The sequence below is a fragment of the Procambarus clarkii genome, chromosome 46, assembly GCF_040958095.1.
Source record: "Procambarus clarkii isolate CNS0578487 chromosome 46, FALCON_Pclarkii_2.0, whole genome shotgun sequence".
Classification (NCBI taxonomy): Eukaryota; Metazoa; Arthropoda; class Malacostraca; order Decapoda; family Cambaridae; genus Procambarus; species Procambarus clarkii.
This window is the reverse complement of record NC_091195.1, coordinates 24,032,820-24,057,351: the sequence shown is the minus strand read 5'-3', so window position 1 is coordinate 24,057,351 and position 24,532 is coordinate 24,032,820. Positions and strand designations below refer to the sequence as shown.

The following is a 24,532-nucleotide window of genomic DNA, read 5'->3' as shown; positions in this document are numbered from 1 at the left end:
GTTCTGTCTTGTGTTAATGCCACATCACCCCTTCCACCTCACTCAAATGTAGATATAAAATCGGAGATACGTAAGTTCTATTCAGTTGTGTATTTGTGAACTAAAGTCTTTGAAAATGTAATAAGTTTTACGAAACGCGCCCGTGTCGCGTCAGACTAGAAATAAAAATGAATTTTGGAGAATTGATTTTTGATTTACCTCCAACAGTGAAGCGTAATGTACGAAAGATTGAGAAAATTCGTGTTAGAATTATTAATCTTACTTTTTCGGTCATATTTAATAATATATGTCTACAGGAAAGACTGCTACCAAAATATACTATATATATATATATATATATATATATATATATATATATATATATATATATATATATATATATATATATATATATATATATATATATATATATATGTCGTACCTAGTAGCCAGAACTCACTTCTCAGCCTACTATTCAAGGCCCGATTTGCCTAATAAGCCAAGTTTTCCTGAATTAATATATTTACTATAATGTTTTTCTTATGAAATGATAAAGCTACCCTTTTCACTATGTATGAGGTCAATTTTTTTTTATTGGAGTTAAAATTAACATTGATATATGACCGAACCTAACCAACCCTACCTAACCTAACCTAACCTATATATATAGGTAAGGTTAGGTTAGGTAGCCAAAAAAAGCTAGGTTAGGTTAGGTTAGGTAGGTTAGGTAGACGAAAAAACATTAATTCATGAAAACTTGGCTTATTAGGCAAATCGGGCCTTGCATAGTAGGCTGAGAAGTGAGTTCTGGCTACTAGGTACGACATATATATATATATATATATATATATATATATATATATATATATATATATATATATATATATATATATATATATATATATATATATATTTAAAATAATTTTGTAACTAGCGTCAAACATTGTTATTTGCTTAGCTAAACGAACTAGAGGGTTTAGTTCCTGAACCGATTATGTGCCTCTGTAATCCTTTACACCACCGCCCACGGGATGGGTATGGGGTGCATAATAAAGAAAAAAATAGAAGAAATTGAAATTGCATAATACGGTTATTGACATTCAATAATAGTAAGATAAAGCAATGAGGACCAAATGGGAGACCAGTGATCAGATGAATATTACAGACTCAAGGGTAGCCTTCTCTTCTTGTATATAAATGAAAAAATGAATTCGTTTGTTTAATTCTAATGCTTGTAGGCGAGAACAGTTGTGAACGCCAGCTAGCGCACAAGTACATGAGCGCCCAAAATACTTTTACACAAAAGACATGTAGAGACAGGCGTGTGGCTTCTGACTTCTTTTTTATTGATTAATATTAAATATTAGGCGCTTACCTATAATAGTTATCACTTTTTACAAGTATAACTCTCACATAATAAATATAAAAGGAGTTTATCCAAAAATTGACAGAAGTGTTGTGTTTTGTGCGTTGTATCGTGTTTGTGGTCATTCGGGTGTGTTGTGTTTACGCTGGCGGGCGGCGTCCTTACCAACTCCGGATTATGTCTATTACATCACTAAACTTCATTTAATAACTATATGCCTGTTAAATAAAAGATTTTAATTGTTAATAGCATTATATTGTCGTTTTAATATGGAACACGTACACATATGCGAAACGTCCAAAGCTGGTGTCCGAAGTGGTAAAAATATTAGTGTGCGATGTTGTCAATGTATAGTGTGTCTTGTATCCCATCGAGCGCCATTTTGTCAACAGCTGCTAGGGAGTGTCCAGAGCATAAAACCTTGGCACAAACTGCACCTATTATAAAGAAGAAGCACTACCATTGTCCGCCAAGTGCTCATATCAAGTCTAACTTAAGAAACAACACTCAAGTCTTGCCGAACCGTCAACATTGACTTGAACCGAGACGCGTCTCCCGCCATAACCACTCATGCAGTCACCCGGAGAACACCATCACACAAACTGCACCTATCATTAAGAAATTGAAGACGCGCCAGTGTCCAAGGTGTGGAAAGGTATTCACTTATCTTGGAAGTATGAAGTGTCACATGTTAGTGCATTTAGGTTGATAACCTCATCAGTGTCCAGTGTGTGGGAAGAGATTTTGTCGTCTTGGAGATATGAAATCTCACATGCTAGTGCATTCAGATGACAAACCTCATCAGTGTCCAGTGTGCGGGAAGAGATGTAGTCGTCTTGGAGATATGAAGTCTCACATGCTAGTGCATTCAGGTGACAAATCTCATGAGTGTCGAGAGTGTGGGAAGAGATTCAGTCGTCTGGGAAATATGAAGTCTCACATGCTAGTGCATTCAGGTGACGAACCTCATCAGTGTCCAGTGTGTGGGAAGAGATTTTGTCGTCTTGGAGATATGAAATCTCACATGCTAGTGCATTCAGATGACAAACCTCATCAGTGTCCAGTGTGTGGGAAGAGATGTAGTCGTCTTGGAGATATGAAGTCTCACATGCTAGTGCATTCAGGTGACAAACCTCATCAGTGTTCAGAGTGTGGCAAGAGATTCAGTCGTCTGGGATATATGAAGTCTCACATGCTAGTGCATTCAGGTGACGGACCTCATCAGTGTCCAGTATGTGGGAAGAGATTTTGTCGTCCTGGAGATATGAAATCTCACATGCTAGTGCATTCAGATAAACTTCATCAGTGTCTAGTGTGTGGGAAGAGATTCAGTCGTCTTGGAGATATGAAGTCTCACATGCTAGTGCATTCAGGTGACAAACGTCATGAGTGTCCAGAGTGTGAGAAGAGATTCAGTCAGTATCGAAGTATGAAGATTCACATGTTATTGCATTCAGGTGAAAAACCTCATGCATGTCCAGAGTGTGGGAAGAAATTCAGTCGTCTTGGAAGTATGAAGACTCACATGTTAGTGCATTCAGGTGAAAAACCTCATGAATGTCCAGAGTGTGGGAAGAAATTCAGAATGCCTAGAAATATGAAGATTCACAGGATGATGCATGCGGACGAAAGACCTTTTGAATGTGCTCAGTGTGGCAAAAAATTTAGAGTTCGTGGAGAAATAATTAGGCACATGTTAGTGCATTCAGGTGACAAACCTCATGAATGTCCAGAGTGTGGGAAGAGATTCAGTCTGCCTGGAAATATGAAGACTCACATTTTAGTGCATTCAGGTGACAAACCTCATGAATGTCCAGAGTGTGGGAAGAGATTCAGTCAGCTTGGAAATATGAAGACTCACATGTTAGTGCATTCAGGTGACAAACCTCATGAATGTCCAAAGTGTGGGAAGAAATTCAGTCGCCTTGGAAGTATGAAGGTTCACATGTTAGTGTATGCATGTGATAAGTCTCATGAGTGTCCAGTGTGTGGAAAGAGATTCAGTCAGCTTGGAAGTATTAAGACTCACATGCTGCTGCATTCACGTGACAAACCTCATGTGTGTCCAGAGTGCGGGAAGAGATTCAGTCGTCTGGGAAATATGAAGACTCACAGGATGGTGCATGAGGCTGAGAGATCTTTTGAATGTGCCGAATGTGGAAAAATTTTTAAAAGACGTAAATATATAATAGCACACATGTTTGTGCACTCACATGATCGACCTCATGAGTGTCCAGAGTGTGGGAAGAGATTCAAGCGTCTTACAGATGTGAAGAAGCACAAGATAGTTCATTTAGGCAATAGGCTAAAGTCTTCGAGTACAGAAGTCAATTGAGAGAATGTTGAGGTATAATGAGGCACACATTAGTAAAGTAATTTACCATTAATCTGATATAAAGTTTGGAAATTGAGATTAATGAAAATACAGTATTGTGCTATCACCATGTCAGTTGGATGTCCTTCATTGGTAATTGTTATGTGTTAGATATTAAGTCACTGCACATCCTCTCTTGTGTACTCTATATATTTAAAACTCTGAATTGTAATGTCAATCCTGACCTTCAACGCTTCCTAGAAGGTTGTAACAGAACTCATGTGCACCACACCAGAAACAAATGCCCGAAACGCTTTGCGTAATAGTGGCTTTAGGCATTGTATGTATTAGCTCTATCTATAAATCCATCATTCTTTGTAAAATCTCTTGTATGTATGTACCTTACCTAAATAAACATTTATTTATTTATTTAAATATCTATTTGATATTCCAAGAGTTAGACTTAATCAAACTAAGAATGCTCTACAAATCAAGGGACCCAGAATGTGGAATGACCTTCCCAATTATGTCAAAGATTGTACCTCAACCAGTTTAAGATGAAAACTAAGTACTACCTAATTAACTCCATGTAACCTACCTTACTTCTAAATGTCAACCCATGTCTTACTATTTAAAAAAAAAAAATGCTGTTTGTTGACCAACTTGTATATTGGCTATTTTCTACCATGTTCCCTCCTTTTTTTATCTTTTATTATTTTTTTTTTCATTCAATTCAATTTATACTTTAAGCTCAATTACTATTAAGTTTTAGTCTAAGTGTTTTTTCCCCACCTCTCCTTGCCCGAAACGCTATGCGTACTAGTGGCTTTAGGTATTGTATGTACTACCTCTATCTTTAAATCTAACAGAATGTTTGTACTGTAACTCTCCAACTATGTATGTATTGTTCCTAAATAAATTATTATTATTTATTATTATTATGTTTTGATTGAGAAATATGTTTCATCATGAAAGTTAAAGATCTAACGGTATTTTATGATTTTCTTCTTCTATGAAAGTCAGATACTTTTTGTAGACCAAGCAAGAACTAGAGAAGTTGTCAGTGTAGAAGTTAGGTGCGCCTCATAGACCAAGCAACAGCTAAAGAAGTTGTCAGCAAAGAAGTTAGGTACTCCAAATAGACCACCGAAGAAGTAAAGAAGTTGTCAGTGTAGAAGTTAGGTGCTCCTCATAGACCAAGCAAGAACTAGAGAAGTTGTCAGTGCAGGTGCTCTTCATAGACCATGCAAAAACTAAAGAAGCTGTCTAGTGTTGAAGTTAGGAGCTTCTCATAGACCAGGCAAGAAAGAAGGTGTCGGTGTACAAAAACTTAAAATTGTTCAAAGGTAAAGAAATATGTGATTATTTTAATAAATATGAAACAAAGTTTTGATGACTTCATATTTGCATGAATAATTTTTTTTTCATTTTTGTTCTCTGTAGATCTTTATTTAGCATATAATCTCTGTAGATAAGTTAGACATTTTATTGTAATATTATCTAACATCGGATCTGGTGTAGAAAACAGTTTGATGTACTCAAGATAAAACCATTGTATTGGAACGAGAATTTCAGATTTCTTTGCAAACTCATGTCCATTTTGTTGTTTTTGTTTTGGGCCTATTTATGAGTTTTACTACCCTTGATTAGAAGTATGAATTAATTACTTGAAAATTATAGTAGCCTGACTAGCATTTGTAACTGTCCGAGTTAGAATTTTTTACTTTGGCCTAACTTTAGCAGTTAGGCTATATTTCCCTTAACTGGCAATTAAATTAGATTGAACAGCAATTAAATTAGCCTGACTTGTAATTATATTAGCCTGAATAGTAATTATGTCTGCCTAACTGGTAATTGTGCCAGCCTGACTGGTAATTATGTTAGCCTGTCTAGCAATAATTTTATCCTGTAATTAGCAATTGTGTTATTCTGTAACTGGCAATTATCTTATCCTGTAACTGGCAATTATCCTATTTTGTAACTGGCAATTATCTTATCCTGTAACTGGTAATTTCATTATTCTGTAAATGACAGTTACCATATAACTGGCAATCATATTAACCTGTAACTGGCAATCATATTAGCCTGTAACTGGCAGTCATATTAGCTTGTAACTGGTAATTTTGTTAGCCTGACTAGCAATTATATTAGCCTTATTGACAATTATATTAGCATGTAACTAGCAATTATATTAGCCGACTGGCAATTATGTTAACCCAATTGGCAATTATATATGTCTGACTGGCAATTCAAATTTTTTTAATTTGAATTATGTTAGCCTGACTGGCTAACATAATCCTGTATTTATTTATTTATTTATATATATACAAGAAGGTACATTCGCTTGTGAGGATACATAACATGGTATTAGCATTCTTGTAAAGCCACTAGTACCCCTAGCATTTTGGGGAGGTCCTTAATCTAACATATAATTTTAAGTAGGTAAATTTTAGCAAAATTTAAAGTGATAACCGGTAAATGGCAAGAGAGAAATTAGTAGGTATATTTTAACATATCGGTAGCTCGTTTTTTTTCTCTCTCTTTTTTTCAGGAATATTCCTGAGTAGGCCATAAGCCTTTGGCTGGCCCACTAAGTGTTGTTTGTTTCTGTTTTACTTGGGTGGAGTATGAGTATTTATGACTCGTATCGTCACTTCAGTAAGATTTTGTTCCATGTGTTTAACAACTTCTGCTCTGTTGAATCTAAGTTGAAATCTTAATGGGTTTGTAACTCTGAACTGTGTTAGATAATGTTCCAGTGCCAATATTTAGCATAAATAGCCAGAAAACATTGAAGTTGTATTAAAAAATAGGTGTCTGGAAGTGAAATTAACTCCATGGGACAATAGTTTTCTTATAAAGATGCTGATGATTATTCGCTGGTATGCATTTGCTATTTGAACTACTATATACTTATTTACATATCAAGAGATTAGTTCAGAGTAAATCCATGTTTTCCAAATTCTACATTACATTCCATCATTATAATAGATAAATAAGTCGTATTTCTTCATTACTTATATAATGCAAGGAAATTTTGGGGTATGATTAGGTAGCTATGGGTGGTTTTGGGTAAATACATGGACACGCTCTGGGTGTGTGTGTAGAGCCGTACACATTAGCCAATCAATTGTGTAATTAACATGCATCATATTAATAATACATTCAATAACATCATTATAGAGGGTAAATATGTCATATATCTTCATTACTTGTGTAATTCTAGAAGGCCGGGGTAGCACTGGGCAACTATGGATAGCTTTGGGTAAATACATGGACCTGCTCTACACACCAGTAAATCAATTGTCTAATTAACATACATATATATGCTAATTAACCTTCAAGATTTATATGTCAGAAGAAAGGCAGAGATGTAGACATTACTGTGACTACATTTCAAGTAATATATATAATTTATGTGAAAGGCATTATGGTTAAATAAGTAATACTACATAATCGCCGGTATCCGGACACATGAACACTACATTCAATGCCATAATTGTAGTCGGTAAATATGTCATATTTCTTCATTACTTGTGTAATGCAAGGAGGTTTTGGGATATGATTGGGTAGCTATGGCTGGCTTTGGGTAATCAGATGGTTTCGCTCTGGGTGTGTGGAGCTGTACGCATTAGCCAATCAATTGTCTAATTAGCATGCATTCATATTAAAATTACATTAAATAACATCTTTATAGGGGTAAATATGTCACATTTTTTCATTACTTGTGTAATGCAAGAAGGCCGGGGTAGCACTGGGTAATTATATTTGTAAATACATGGACCAGCTTTGGTTGTGTGGAGCGCTATACACCAGCCAATCAATAAAATAAAATAAAATAAAATGTTTATTCAGGTAAGGTACATACATACAAGAGATTTTACATAAATTGATAGATTTATAGATAGAGCTAGTACATACAATGCCTAAAGCCACTATTACCCAAAGCATTTCGGGCAGGAAAAAAACTTTAATGACTAATACTTAATACTAAATGAGTATAAAGAATAAAATGTATTGAGAACAAATAAAAATAAAGATAAAAAAGGGGGAAACATGGCTGAAAAAGCAGCACAAATGCAAATAGGTCGACAAACAGCGTTGTTTAAGAAAACAGACATGGGTTGACAATAGAGGGGTAAGGTAGGTTACAGGGAATTTATTAGGTAGTGCTTCGTTTTTATCTGAAACTGGTTGAGAGAGGTACAGTCTTTAACATGGTTGGAAAGGTCATTCCACATTCTGGGTCCATTGATTTGTAGAGCATTTCTAGTTTGATTAAGTCGTACTCTTGGAATGTCAAAACTTAATTTATTTCTGGTGTGGTGCTCATGGGCTCTGTTACAACCTTCAATGAAGCTTTTGAGGTCAGGATTGGCATTACAATTCAGCATTTTATATATGTATAATACACATGAGAGAATGTGCAGTGACTTAATATCTAACATATTCAGAGATTTGAGTAGGGGTACTGAGTGATGTCTGGGGCCAGAGTTGGATATTGTCCTAATGGCAGCTTTGTGTTGAGTAATTAGAGGATGTAAATGATTTTGGGTAGTAGAACCCCAAGCACAAATACCATAGTTGAGATATGGATAGATGAGGGAGTAATATAGCATCACCAGGACATGGCGGGGTACATAATATCTGATCTTAGAAAGAATGCCAACAGTTTTTGAAACTTTTTTTGATATATTTAGAATGTGTCCCTGGAAATTCAGCTTCTGGTCAATGAGAACGCCAAGGAATTTGCCATCTAATTTGTTACAAATTTGAGTATTGTTAATTCTGAGATTTATTTGATTAGAGGATTTATTGCCAAACAGAATATAGAAAGTTTTGTCACTGTTAAGGGTGAGTTTGTTGGCAGTTAGCCAAAGATGGACTTTATTTAGCTCAGTATTTACTGTGGCATTTAGAGCAAAGGGGTCAGGACTGGAGTAAATAAAGGTGGTGTCGTCAGCAAATAGAATTGGTTTGAGGTGTTGGGAGGCATTTGGAAGGTCATTAATATAGATGAGAAAGAGGAGAGGGCCAAGTATGCTGCCCTGAGGAACACCAATGTTGATGGGTAGGGTGGGAGAAATTGAATTATTCACAGAAACATACTGGAGCCTGTCAGTAAGGTAAGATTTTAGGTATTGCTTGGAGTGTCCTCTGACTCCATAATGATGCAATTTAAGAAGAAGGTTTTGGTGGCTGACAATGTCAAAAGCCTTCCTCAGGTCCACAAATAACCCAACAGGGAACTCATTTTTTTCAAGAGTTGCATGAATCAAGTTAATCATACTAATAAGTGCATCGTTAGTGCTTTTTTTGGGTCTGAAGCCATATAATAGTCTAATTGTTGCCCGAAACGCTACGCGTACTAGTGGCTGTACAAGAATGTAACAACTCTTGTATATATCTCAAAAAAAAAAAAAAAAAAAAAAATTAACATGCATTCATATTAAAAGACATTCAATATCATCTTTATAGTGGGTAAATATGTCTTATTTCTCCGTTACTTGTGTAATGCTAGAAGGTTTTCGGGTAACATTGGGTAGGTTAAATGGATATTTTCTTATACCATCAGAAATTCCGAAACATGCAATATCTTTAAAAAATTTGTCATTAAAATATATATTCTGAAAATAATCATGTATTTTATTTACCCCAAAATAGAGCACGAATATCATAGTGTCATATCCTGTGATTAGTAGTTTATTTTGCACCCCATGCTCATTCCTTGAAGATTATTTACATTCACTCCCCGCTTGATCAAGATCTTTTGAGTGCATGAAAAGATGTTTTAGAATTATAGTATTCAAATGGAATTAGTAGCGTATTGCTAGCTCTAAGCATAATTACTACTGTACCAGTAACCAGTAAAACATTTTAATTAACATTTCAGATCAGGTAAGAATTAAGACCACAAAAATCTAGTAGCATTTCTGTCACATTCGTCTATAGTTGAACCGTTAATTCAATTTCTTTCTTTATTATGCACCCCATACCCATCCCATGGGCGATGGTGTAATTAAAAGATTACAGAGGCACATAATCGGTTCAGGAACTGAACCCCTCTAGTTCGTTTAGCTAAGCAAATAACAATTTTTGACGCTAGTTACAAAATTATTAATGTTATATACACATGAAAACATTCATACATACGTGCACTGAAATGTGTACAAGTCTCCAAACTTGATACAATGTAAGTGACTCCTTATCATCCTTAAATGCTCTCAACTCTTTAAGACATAACTGTAACATGCTCGTGTCCGAAGCTAGACACAAATACAACAAAATTATTAAGGATGGTAACGGTCCATTTCATGTGGTCTCCATCTCATGTTGGCCTCCGAATGCATGATAGAGCTGATAAGTTAGCCAAAGAATCTGCCTTTAAAGGAGCCGTTGAGTGTAACCTTGGATTGTCAATGAGCAATCTGAGAGCAGCAGTACACCGAGAACTTCAACAAGATCTTGTAGATCTGAGGCAAAGTGAAATTGACACCAGTAATTCCATCTATCATCATACTATCATGCAAGAGGAGCCACACATCTATGGATCATCCAATAAAATCAGCAGACTTCTAGATGTTACTACTGCTCGGCTTAGACTCGGTTTCAAGTATCTCTGGGAATTCTCATATCTGCTGATGTAGACCTGACCAAATGTAAACTGTGTCAACAAAATTATTCGCACACCCTCCGTCACTACATGTGATGGAGTGCGAAAAGATACGTGAATTTAGAGACAATTATATAACCAATGTTCCAGCGATGTGTCAATATTTCATTCAAAATGATCTGCTACCAGAAATTTTAGCCAAATATCCCCAGTTTGCTAACTGTAGGTAGTAACTAAACAGGCGGCTGCCGAAGATGACCAAGAGCAACAACAACTTCATGACTCCCTGATAATTAGCTCTACTGATCTACCTGATGAACAACAAGGTGAGAATTGTTGTAACATAGCCCACACCCTAATTAATTCAAAGATCAGAGTCAATGTTGAAATCAAATCAGCTATCAGGATCGATAAAAACAGTCCCCGTAGCAGCAGGAGAATGCTCATCAAACTTGCAAATCCCTCTGTGAAGTTTGACCTCATACAATCAGCTGCTAAGTATAAAATCAACCTCTATATAAATGAGTGTCTTACAAAGCAGCGTGGATCCCTCCTCTACAGGCTGCGTCAAATTCGCAAACAAAACCCTGGCCTTATCAAGCAGTGCTACACTAGGAATGGAACGATTTTTGCGAAGAAGGAAAGTACAGGAAAAAGATATGAAATAAAATGTGACCAACAACTACTGGCCTTCCTTAGTGATTGTGGTATATCTGAAAACCTGAACCCGACCAATGCCAGTACTTAAAATAACTCTTTCAGTGCCTGAGCCTAACCTAACTTAATCTAACTTTGTCTAAGGTGCTGTCTCTGCCTTACCATTTACCTAATGTTCTCTCATTCATATAATTTCCTAAATAATCCATCAAGTCTCCATGCACTTATGCAAACATCTACCTCAGTTTCATTGTAAAATTTTACTCTTAAATCTAATCTTACCCTATTCCATTTAAATTGTAAATTTAATTGTATTGATCTATGTCATTTATTGAAATCAATTATTGATCTCATTTTGTTCTTTTAATTAAGTTCATTCTAATTATAGGTTAAAACTAAGCTAATTAAAATTTATTATCTTTAAGATTATTTTACTTTACAATTATCATTTATCAATTTTTTTTTATATATTCATCTTGACAGTCTCTACTGATTTTTTTGTTCTCTCCACCAAACTTGTGTATCCTCCATGGCTATCTAGTGACCTTTATTCTACCTCTAATTGTTTCAACTCTTTTGTCTACTTGCATTTATTGTTGTGTTTTGCCATAATTATTCTCTAATTTTAGCAGACTCAATACTTTGTAAGCTCTTATTGTATTGTTATATTATTATATTGTTGTGTTTTGCTATAATTACTTTCTATTTTACAGCAGATTTAGTTTTCATCTTTTCCTGAAATTGCTTATCTTATTGTATCGTGACATTATCTTATCTATATGCTTACCGATATTGATCCAGATCGAAATCTTCTGTCCCATATCCACACAAATCAGCACATTGATCATCATTATTGCAGGTATTACACAGCAAATCTTGCAAAAAACAAACTCCTAAATAGCACCTGCTTATCAGTTTACAACCAAAATGTTAGGTCACTTGGTAAACATTTTGATGATATAAATGCACTTCTTACAGCACTAGGTACTAAATTATCTTTCATCATTTTAACAGAAACTTGGCCAAGTAATGACAATACCCAACTCTACAATTTAGCTGGTTATAAAGCCATTCATAACTGCAGGCCTAATAAAAAAGGTGGCGGTACAGCAATATATTACAAAGATACCTTCACTTGCAATAGTGTCATTAATGATAGAGACGACTATTGTGAATATACCTTTGCCAAGTTCTCCAGTAAATCCCTTAAATCCTCCCTGATAATCGGTGCCATTTATAGATTTCCTAATACCAACATAGCTTTATTCTCTGACAATGTAAGGAATCTTATCATAAATAACAATCTCAACAAAAATCACATCATTCTGGGAGGTGATTTCAATATTGACCTGGGTCTTCAAAACAACCCTCAAGTTGACTATTTCCGTAACAGCATGCACTCCTGTATGCTAATCCCCACAATCACCAAGCCCACCCGAGTCACTCAAACATCTGCCACTACCCTGGATCACCTATGGACTAATATAACAGCTCCCCTTACATCTGGGGTAATTTATGACAGAACAACTGACCACTATCCTACTTTCCTCATAGCAAACATTGACACATCACCACCAGAAACCAAAAAACTTTCATTCAGGCTACATAGTGAATCAGCTTTAGGCAATCTCTCTAATGCACTCCACAATATTAACTGAGAATCTGAATTTAATAATTCACAGGATATAAACTCATCAACTAACCTCTTTCTCTCCAAAACTCTAAGCCTCTACAACACTCACTGTCCCCTCCTTACCAAACAAGTAACTGATAAAAGAAAAAATAACCCGTGGCTCACAAGTGGCATAATTAAATCAATCAACAAAAAACATGAATACGAAAAGAAATTTAGGAGTGGCCTAGTTTCAATGGAAGTAGTTAAAAGGTACTCGTCAGTGCTTACCAGTATCATAAGAAAAGCAAAACTTTCATATTATGAGACTAGATTCAAAGAAGCAAAAGGCAACATGAAAAGCACATGGAATACCATCTCTAACATCCTGGGAACTAAACAACACTCCCACAACCAGATAACACTCTCTAAGGATGGCCTTACACTGTCATCTGACTTAGAAATGGCGAATGAATTTAATAGCTTCTTTTCATCGATTGGTGCTAACCTTGCAAGTAAAATCCCACAGACTCAGACACATATCAACACATATCTCTCAGGCAGCTATCCAAACTCTCTTCTCCTCTCACCAGTCAGCCCGTCAGATGTTGTGTCCATCATACACTCACTAAAAACCAAAGCTGGGAACATCAGTGAAATCCCATCCATTGTATACAAGAGCGCCTCCCATGCCCTTGCGCCACCTATAGCTCTGCTGTTCAACAAATCCCTTGAGTGTCATACCTTCCCTGATATCCTTAAAAAAGCAAGAGTAACGCCAGTTCATAAAGGAGGTAATCCGTCAGACATAAACAACTATAGACCAATATCGAACCTACCTATACTATCAAAAATATTTGAAAAAATTATCTACAAACAGCTCTACTCCTCTCTCGTAAAATTCGACATTCTTAGCCCCTGTCAGTTTGGATTCCACTCTCAAAAGAGTACCAACGATGCAATTATTAGTCTCCTTGATATAATTTACTCAGCTCTTGACAAAAATGAGTTTCCAATTGGACTCTTCATTGACCTGAGAAAGGCCTTTGATACTGTTAATCACGATTACCTCTTAAGTAAACTCCATCATTATGGAATCCGAGGCCATGCACTGGACTATATCCAATCCTATCTTAGTGATAGACACCAATGTGTAGCCATCAATAATATAATCTCTCCCATTCTACCAATAACTGTTGGAGTGCCACAGGGCAGCATCTTGGGACCTCTTTTTTTTCTTATATACATTAATGATCTGCCTAATGTCTCTAACATTCTGAAACCTATTTTGTTTGCTGATGATACTACCCTCATCTACTCCAACCCCAACCCACATACACTAAATGGTGTTGTTAATAATGAACTAAAAAAAGTCCACTTATGGATGTCAACCAACAAACTAACACTTAACATAGAAAAGACCTACTACATCCTATTTGGAAGCAAATCTACAAATGCAATTCAGCTTCAGATTGACAATGTAAACATTAGCAATAAAAATGATGGAAAGTTTCTTGGCATATTCCTAGACAAGAGACTCAACTTCAGTACCCACATACAACACATAACTAAGAAAGTCTCTAAAACAGTTGGTATACTCTCCAAAATCAGATATTATGTTCCTAACTCTGTTCTCATCTCTCTATATTATGCACTAATCTATCCCTATCTCAACTATGGTATCTGTGCATGGGGTTCAACCACTGCAAACCACCTCAAGTCCATCATCACCCAGCAAAAATCTGCTATCAGAATAATATCAAATTCTGCTTTCAGACAACACACAGCCCCCTTGTTTAACTCCCTAAACATGCTAAACATAATCTCACTCCACAAATTCTCTTGTGTCAACTACATTTACAAAACCCTGTTCTTAAATGCAAATCCTTGTCTGAAACTCTTCTTGGACAGATGTAATAGGACCCATTATCACCACATCAGAAATAAATATCTCTTTGATATCCCCAGAGTTAAACTTAATCTGTGTAAACACTCTATGCAAATAAAGGGACCCAGTTTATGGAACTCACTCCCTACTGAATTGAAAAGCTGTCCAACTTTTACATCATTCAAAATCAATACTAAAAAGTACCTAATTTCATCTTCATAGTTCTTCACTTTTTGCCTTAAAATTGCACTGTATCAATTGCTACCCAATCTCCCAACCTTTATGTTCCCAATTTGAACATCTTTACCATTGTGATCATTGCTGTTTTCTTATATGTGCTGCCAATCTGTTGTATGGTGCTTATAAATCTTGTTTATCTGTATCTTTTGCTACCCAGTCTCCCAATCTTTATGTACCCAATCTGAACATGTTTACCATTGTGATCATTGCTGTCTTATATGTGCTGTCAATCTGCTGTATGGTGTCTATTAACCTTGTTTAAATTACTTATCAAGCTGTCAATGTAATTAATCAGAGCTTTAATATAACAATGTGCTTTAATATACCTACTTATCTCTCTCATCTCAGTTTTCTCTTGTAATGTATCTTTATCATTTATCAATTCTGATTGAAATTACCTACTTAAAATTATCTGCTAGATTAAGGACCTGCCCGAAACGCTGTGCGTACTAGTGGCTTTACAAGAATGTAAATACTGTACTATCCAATGTATTGTCACAAACCCAATGTACCTTCTTGTATATATTTAAATAAATAAATAAATAAATAGATTGTAACCTCTCCACCGCTGCCCACTGGATGGGGGGCGGTGTAACCTATCCACCGCTGCCCACTAGATGGGGGGCGGTGTAACCTATCCTCCGATGCCCACTGGATGGGGGGCGGTGTAACCTATCCACCGCTGCCCACTGGATGGGGGGCGGTGTAACCTATCCACCGCTGCCCACTGGATGGGGGGGGGGGGCGGTGTGCAGGACAAACATATAAATTTTGACACTAGCTCTCCACATATATCAGTTGCTTAATTTAGAACCTGTACTTGAGGTCGATCTCGAACCCATTGTTGATGTGACGACTTATATTGAATTTTGTAACTAGCTCATCAAGATTGTAACTTGCTTAGCTAAATGAATTGTGGGGTTCAGTCCCTGAGCCCATTATGTGCCTCTGTAACCCTTTCCACTACCGCCCACAAGATGGGTATGGGGTGCATAATAAATGAACTAAACTAACTAACATACGTGTACATATAAATATATATATATATATATATATATATATATATATATATATATATATATATATATATATATATATATATATATATATATATATATACATCCAAACTCCAGCTATCCAAACTCTCTTCTCCTTTCACCAATCAGCCCGGCAGATGTTGTGTCCATCATACACTCTCTAAAAACCAAGGCAGGGAACACCTGTGAAATTCCGTCCATTGTGTACAAGAGAGCCTCCCATGCCCTTGCCCCACCCATAGCACTACTGTTCAACAAATCTATAGAGTGTCACACCTTCCCTGATATCCTCAAAAAAGCAAGAGTAACGCCAGTCCATAAAGGAGGCAATCCTAGTGTTAACCTAGTGTTACCCAATCTCCTAATTTTTATGTAATATCAAACAACCTTATCATTGTGTTCATTGCTGTCTTCTTTTATGTGCTAGCCATATGCTGTATTGTGACTACCAATTTTTGTCAACTACCATTCAAGCTGTCATTGCAATCAATCTTATATTGTTTCTGCTGTATTGTGCCTACCAATTTTTGTCAACTACCATTCAAGCTGTCATTGCAATCAATCTTAGCTACCTATGTGCTTTAATATACTGTACCTACAATTTTCTCTCGTCTTCTTTTTTTCATTTCATGTAACTGTTATCATTTTTTTGTCTATTAATTTTGCAAGTATTTACCTCCTTAAAATTTTCTTAGATTAAGGACCTGCCCGAAACGCTGCGCGTGCTAATGGCTTTACAAGACTGTAATTACCATATTTGTATCCTCACATTCCTTATGTACATTCTTGTATATGCATAAATAAATAAATAAATAAATAAATAAACAAGAATAGTCTTACGTCTGGCAGGGAAGATACAAACAATTTCAGCTCGTGATGCGTTCAACTATACTATAGGAAAGTTTAATAACTCAATTTTGACCTCTGGTTTCCACTGAAGAACCCAGGGTCGTAACACTCCTTCCCCCTTCAGAGAAAAAAAAAATGTGACTACTAGAATAGTAGTCATATTTTTTTTGTAAGAGTATAGAGAAAATAAAAAGGAAAATCTAAGACAAAAAAAAATCAATCAAAACCAACAATTTCTCTGCAAGAAAAGCACAAAGGAATTTTCTGGAAAAAAAAACACACACACAAAAAACAACAACAGGGAAGTAAATAATTTGGACACGGAATATTTAATATCACAGGAGAACCTAAAAAAAATAACTAAAGCATGACAGTTGGTAAAAGGCTTCCTGTGGCTCAGATGAATGTTATTCAGGCAACCGGGACAGAGCGTCGGCTATCACGTTGAGCCTGCCCGGTAGGTGGGTAATGGAAAGATGGAAGTCCTGTAGGTACAATGCCCATCTGAGGATGCGTTTATTCTTCCCCCTTCATCTGAGTGAGGAAGACCAGTGGGTTATGGTCCGTGTACACTTCCACTATATTACCTGTGAGGTAAACTTCGAACTTTTTACATGTTAACACTAGCGCCAACGCCTCTTTTTCTACCACTGAATAATTGCGTTCCGCCTTGTCAAATTTCACAGAGTAATAATATACTGGGTGTTCCATCTGATCATCCCCAGTTTGTAACAACACTGCACCAGCACCCGAGTCAGACGCGTCAACATGAATTTTAAATGGTCGGTCGAACCTTGGACTAGCAAGCACTGGGGCGGACGCTAAAATCAATTTCAAATTTTTAAATGCCTCTGCACAGTCTGATGACCACTTTAATTTAACGGCCTTCTGCAGCAAGTCTGTGAGAGGAGTGGCAACACTGGAAAAGTTCTGACAAAAGCGTCGATAGTACACACACATACCGATAAATCTTTGAACGTCCTTTTTAGACTTTAGCACTGGATACTCCAGAATGGCACTGATTTTATCTTGCCGAGGTAACACTTTTCCTTGGCCCACTTCATAACCGAGGTACGTCAATGTGCCTTGGCCAAAATGACACTTTTTTGCATTTAAGGTAAGATTTGCCTTTTTCAAGATTGCGAACAACTGGCGTAACCTAGCTATGTGGTGTCACGTGGGGGTGGGCCGGGGCTCTGCTAGCACTCAGCTGCTGGGGGCTCAATAGGCCGAATTCTCAGCCCCTCCGACTCCCGGGATTCACCGGAGTCTCCTTGGTCACACAGGAGAGGACCAACAATGCCCACCTCCGCAGGTCTTTGCTTCCACCACAAAAGGGGTGCCACTGATTCACGGGGAAACTACTGTTAACAGTTCTGGCCTAGACCTGTGGAGGAGTGAAGGAAGACTCAGGCTTACCTTATAACAATAACCTCCCTGAGTCTTGCCTGCCAGGCAAAAAGGTTGCAGGAACTCCTTTCCCGCCTGTCTTCTCTATCTTCTTCTTAACAAGGTCGCCAGCTGGGTTATTATATCTGCACCCCAGCAATGCAGTTCAGTGGGTGTATTATATATTGTTTGTAGCCAGAAGATTGCTACTCCCATAGATCTGCTACTAGACTGTCGGCCCAGGGTACTCTCGCAGGAAAGTCTGTGTGGCTTTACCTCTCTCTAGCCACTACGTTACTAGTTGCCACCATTCAGGCACTGATACTGATCGGATGGCTAAGGGAACACTTTTATATAGGTCCGTGCTGTCTTTACCACTCTCCAGGCAATAAGAACTTCTATAGAGAACGTAGTGTTCCCTAGGTGGTACTATGATAACCTTCGTGTATGCTCATAGATAAATATTATAAATGGAGGCACACTTAAACACAATGATAAAATGTGTGAATTTACTGATGCAAATTACATGAACACACATACAATCGCAAGTAATACATGAATATGAAAATAAGGATAATAAGTCTGGAGATCGTCAGCCTTTTCTTCCACGATCTCCAACACTCTTTCAACTGGGCAGAAAGACAGGAGTCCCACACTCTCTCACAGGAGGGCCTCTTCACCACGTCAGCGTCTCTTCTTCACTGTCCTGCCATCCATACACAATGTCCCCTCTGACAGTCCTGGACACAAGCTGCCTTGCAGCCTATTCTACTACTAAAGTATTAATGTCCTATTGCCACATGCATAAGTAAATATTGTGGCCTAACTAGCCTACTCACACAAGGGGTAATGGGAGGGAAAATGATCTACCTTACATTCCTGGCTCACGACGCCTGTCCCTCGATGGTGTGAGGTTCCCACACTTCCCGAGTCGATCCTTGACGATCCAGGAACGTTTCACAGGTCCTCAGGTGTCGTGGAACCTTCCCGTCGTCGCCGTTCCAATCCCTGAGATTCAGCTACCCCAACACTGGTTCATCGATGGGCACTGAGCTAATTACTATTTTCCCACACTCGCCCCTTCCACAAGGCGTTGCTCCTTGTCCTAGGAACGGTGTTGTCCTTCCAAAACCCTCAGTGGATGTGACCCGGTCACAGCTAGGCTTGCCCGCCACACCTCTCCAGGCCCTCAACGTCCAGCGTAGCCGCCCAGCGTCGTCGCTGAATATTTTCCAAGTTTGGCACTCTTTTGCTCAATAAACTTGGTTCCTTTTTGCTTCCCAGAAGCGCGGGGTCTCCAATACGTGAGATGGGCTGCGATAGCCAGCTCTAATTCACTAAGAAAGGCTTGTAGAGCCTCAAATCCTTGAGAGCCGACCGAGGTGCGTCCTCTCGCTTCCAAGGTCAGGTCAACTCTGACGTTGGCACCGCCCGGGGCACTCGGTGACGTCATGGCGGGCCCTGATTGGTCGCCCGCAACCTAAGTCGGCCAATCCGTGATCGGCTAGTGTCCCTTCCAAAACGTCATATCTACATTAGGGGATACTCTTTCATTTTATATCAGGGCGCCAATTTCCCCTTACTTACAACTTATAATGTAACTTTCTCCCTTAACTGGCAACCGGTCCGGTCGCCACATATATCAATAGACTCCCTGAACCTCAGAGAATCAGTAGGGAGAGCTGATATGACTCTTTAAGCCGGCAAACGAAAGAAATAGGAGAGGGCACCGTAACAGTGGTCAGCCCAATTACTGTCAAAGAGCACGAAATCATCTAAATACGCCCGACAATTTGGCACCTTAGCGAGCAGAGAGTTCATGAGTCTCTGGAACGTGGCAGGGGGCATTACGCAAGCCGAACGGTAACACTTGATACTCAAAAACACCCTCAGGTAACACGAACGCAGTTATAAATAATAAATAAATAAATAAATATGTTTATTCAGGTAAGGTACATACATACAAGTGATGTTACATTAATGGATTGATATATAGATAGAGCTAGTACATACAATGCCTAAAGCCACTATTACGCAATGCGTTTCGGGCAAGAAAAACATTAATATCTAGAACTTAATACTAATTGAGCATAAAGAATAAAAAGTGTTGAAAACAAATACAAATAAAGATAAAAAAAAGGGGGAACATGACTGAAAAAGCAGCACAAATACAATAGGTTGACAAACAGTGTTGATTAAAAAAAAAAAATAATAATAAAATAAAATAACAGACATGGGTTGACATTTAGGGGTAAGGTAGGTTACAGGGAATTTATTAGGTATTGTTTAGTTTTTATCTTAAACTGGTTGAGAGAGGTACAGTCTTTAACATGGTTGGGAAGGTCATTCCACATTCTGGGTCCCTTGATTTGTAGAGCATTTCTAGTTTGATTAAGTCGTACTCTAGGAATATCAAAACTGTATTTATTCCTGGTGTGGTGCTCATGGGTTCTGTTACAACCTTCAATGAAGCTTTTGAGGTCAGGATTGGCATTACAGTTCAGCGTTTTATATATGTATAATACACAAGAGAGAATGTGCAGTGACTTAATATCTAACATATTCAGAGATTTGAGTAAGGGTACCGAGAGATGTCTGGGGCCAGAGTTGGTTATTGTCCTAATAGCAGCTTTGTGTTGGGTAATGAGAGGACGTAAATGATTTTGGGTAGTAGAACCCCAAGCACAAATACCATAGTTGAGGTATGGATAGATGAGGGAGTAATAGAGAGTAACCAGGGCAGGGCGGGGTACATAATATCTGATCTTAGAAAGAATGCCAACAGTTTTTGAAACTTTTTTTGATATATTTAGAATGTGACCCTGGAAATTCAGCTTGTGGTCGATGAGAACGCCAAGGAATTTGCCATCTAATTTGTTACAAATTTGGGTATTGTTTATTTTGAGATTTATCTGATTAGAGGATTTATTGCCAAACAGAATATAAAACGTTTTGTCAATGTTAAGGGTGAGTTTGTTGGCAGTTAGCCAAAGATGGACTTTCTCTAGCTCAGTATTTACTGTGGCATTTAGAGCAAGGGGGTCAGGACTGGAGTAAATGAAGGTTGTGTCGTCAGCAAATAGAATTGGTTTGAGGTGTTGGGAGGCATTTGGAAGGTCATTAATGTAGATGAGAAAGAGGAGAGGGCCAAGTATGCTGCCCTGAGGAACACCAATGTTGATGGGTAGGGTGGGAGAAATTGTATTATTCACAGAAACATACTGGAGCCTGTCAGTAAGATAAGATTTGAGGTATTGCAGGGAGTGTCCTCTGACTCCATAATGATGTAATTTAAGAAGAAGGTTTTGATGGTTGACAGTGTCAAATGCCTTACGCAGGTCCACAAATAACCCAACAGGAAACTCCTTTTTATCAAGAGCTGCGTGAATTACGTTAATCATACTAATAAGTGCATCGTTAGTGCTTTTTAGTTAGTTGTTTAGCACGTTCAGTGAGCGGAATTTGATAATACCCCCTCGAGAGGTCGAATTTCGAGACATATTTGGCGTTTCCCAGCTCGTCGATGCAGTTCTCGAGGAGGGGCAGCGGATAGGCATCCACAATGGTCACCTTGTTGAGCTGCCGATAGTCGGTGCATAATCGCCAGGAGCCGTCTGGTTTGGGGACCAAAAGGCAGGGCGAGCACCAAGAGCCCTGGCTCGGCCGGATGAGGCCGTGCTGGAGCAAGAAGTCGACCTCCTTCCGTACGATGGCCTTCTTTTCTGGACTCATCCGATAGGGTTGAAGGCGAATGGGAGTGTAGTCTGTCAACTCGACATCATGGCAAATGGCATCAGTCTGGGTCGGGACCTCCCCGAACAGACTGGAGAATTCATCAAGCAACGACTGCACCTCTTCACGTTGGGCCATCTGCAAATGGGACAGTCCCTCCTCCACAGCATTCACAGAACTAGAATTATTGAGAATGAGATTAGTTGGGTCCCCAGAACAATCATTCCCTCCCTCACTGGAAATGGAAACATTGGTTAGTGCAATGGGCCTGGGGCCCTGGAACTTCTTCAGCCGATTTACATGTACGACCATTACCTGGTTACACTTGTCTGAGTGCCTCACTTTGTACGTGAGGTCCCAGTCTTTTCTATCACAATGTAGGGGCCTTCGTACTTGTGGGACATAGCGTTCCCTAGTCGAGGCTTTAATACCAGGACAGGGTCGCCAGGCTGAAATACCCGCAACTTAGATTTAGCATCATTACGTTCTTTCATCTTTTCTTGGGCCTTCCCAAGATACATAGTGCCGCCGCCTTGCAGTCCTTGAGTTTCTGGTAGTGTTGCGCAAAGAAAGCCGAACCTTCGGTTAACGTTACGTTCCCTAACAGATTCTCCTGTAACTTTTGCAAGGGTCCACGAACTTTATGGCCAAAGACTAACTCAAAAGGAGAACAAGCCAGTGAACTTTGTAATCCCTCTCTAGCCGCAAACAAAACATACGGTAAATTCTCGTCCCAGAAGGTGTGGGAACTCTCGCACGATGTCTTCAACATCTGCTTCAGAGTTAGATGGAAACGTTCAATTACCCCCTGACTCTGCGGTTGGTATGGGCTGGAAACCATATGAGTTATTCCATGGTCCTTACAAAATTGCTCAAAAATATCAGACTTAAAGTTAGTACCATTGTCAGTTTGCACGACCCAAGGCAGTCCAAAAGTGGAAAAAAATTGCAACATACGAGCAACAACAGTTTTTGCTAGGATGTTCCTTACAGCAAAAGCCTCTGGGTAACGAGTAGTGATGCACATCATCGTGATTAGGTAAATATTACCAGACTTAGTTCTAGGTAATGGCCCAACACAGTCCATTACCACATGAGAAAATCGTTCCTCTGGCACGACAATAGGCCTTAGAGGTGCTTTAGGTGGCGTCTGGTTTCGTTTCCCAACCAGTTGACAAACAATACACGCATTACAAAATTTTGCCACATCGCTTTTCAGCTTGGGCCAGAAAAAATACTTTAAAATTTTGTGATACGTAATATTAATACTTTGATGTCCCACCCATAGGATCATCATGAGCAGCTGCCAAAACTCTTTATCTATAGCAGGTCGGCAACATAACCTGGTGGACTACCTCCCACTCATTTGACAAGGGAGCACTCTGTGGTCTCCATTTTCTCATCAAAATCCGATCATTGTAGTAGTACCCAGTTGCTACATCTACAATTTTTGTTTTGATTTTTTTTTTTTTGAGATGTATACAAGAGTTGTTACATTCTTGTACAGCCACTATTATGCGTAGCGTTTCGGGCAAGTCCTTAATCCTATGGTCCCTGGAATACGATCCCCTGCCGCGAAGAATCGTTTTTTCATCCAAGTACACATTTTACTGTTGCGTTAAACAGAGGCTACAGTTAAGGAATTGCGCCCAGTAAATCCTCCCCGGCCAGGATACGAACCCATGACATAGCGCTCGCGGAACGCCAGGCTATGTAGTCTTACCACTACACCACGGAGACTGCTGCTCCATCCAGTTTTCATTTCCTCCATAGAGACGGCTGTCTCATGACAATCTGCAAGAGTGGGGTCAGCTTTCTGTAACTCACTCAAGGAGGCATCTAGGCCTTGGTCAGATGCCATTGGCTGAGGCTCAACAGTGTTCTCCTCCACCTCCCCACTACTCTCGGTAGATGGCGGTGGCAGGCTCTCCACAATGTCCTTGGCCACATCATCGAGTCGGGCCATGAATGTGTCCGCGAGGTCCACTTGGTTTTCACTACTCGGAAAGTTCCTTGTGTCCTCGGGATTTACTACCTTGGCAAGCACAGGGCTGCCCTTACATTTAAGTCCCATAGACCTGGTCACTGCGCACGCAGGGTACACAACATTATCCTCTGCGGCGGGTGGATCCAGGCAAACCTTAGGGGTAGGCAACATAATAGGCAGTCTAGAGTCCCCTACCTTATCCCCTGCTAAATCATTACCAACTATTACATCAACATTAGGGAAAGGTAGGTATGAAGTGACTCCGACTGTACAAACACCCTTGAGGAAATCAGATTCCAGGGTAACCTCATGGAGGGGTACTGCTCGAGTATCACTAGTGACACCCTCGACCATTACCACCTCTCCAGTGTCGAGAGTGTTGGCACCTTGCAACGCACTCTCTAAAATTAAAGTCTGGATGGCACCGGTGTCTCGGAAGATCATCACGTCCTTCCAGGAAAAACCCTCCGACAAAAGTAGTCTCCCTTTTGATAAGAATGGGGAAGCAAGTCCAACCACTGTGGGTTGGAGGTCTTACTCCCTAACCCTTCTGAAGGCCTCAAGCCCTGTGTCACAACTAAAGCATTGGGTCTTCTTTCAGGGTACAGTTGCCAACAATGGCTAATAGTGTGGTTTGGACGATTACAGTGACCACAGAAACGTCGGGGAGAAGAGACATTACTAACAGAATTACCCTTCGGTTCACCCTTAGGTGCCGTGGGGCTAGACACTTTAACAGGGTTAGTTATGTCTGAAACAGAAGGTGCAGTAGGTAAAGGGTTAGAATGAGCTGGTCTGGACTGGCTGAGGGTATAAGTTTTGCTACTCTGTGGGGTATAATTATTTTTATTGGGCCTTTTGCCCGCCAA

At 38.9% G+C, this 24,532-nt stretch overlaps 1 protein-coding gene across 1 annotated transcript; it reads left to right on the top strand.

Moving 5' to 3' along the window:
• The first annotated feature begins 2,537 nt into the window (after window positions 1-2,537).
• Window positions 2,538-3,472, top strand: LOC138350571 (gastrula zinc finger protein XlCGF57.1-like). The gene is made up of 2 exons (XM_069301588.1): window positions 2,538-3,040; window positions 3,415-3,472. Exons 1-2 carry the CDS (start codon window positions 2,538-2,540, stop codon window positions 3,470-3,472), a joined length of 561 nt encoding a protein of 186 aa, XP_069157689.1.
• The last annotated feature ends 21,060 nt before the right edge of the window (window positions 3,473-24,532 follow it).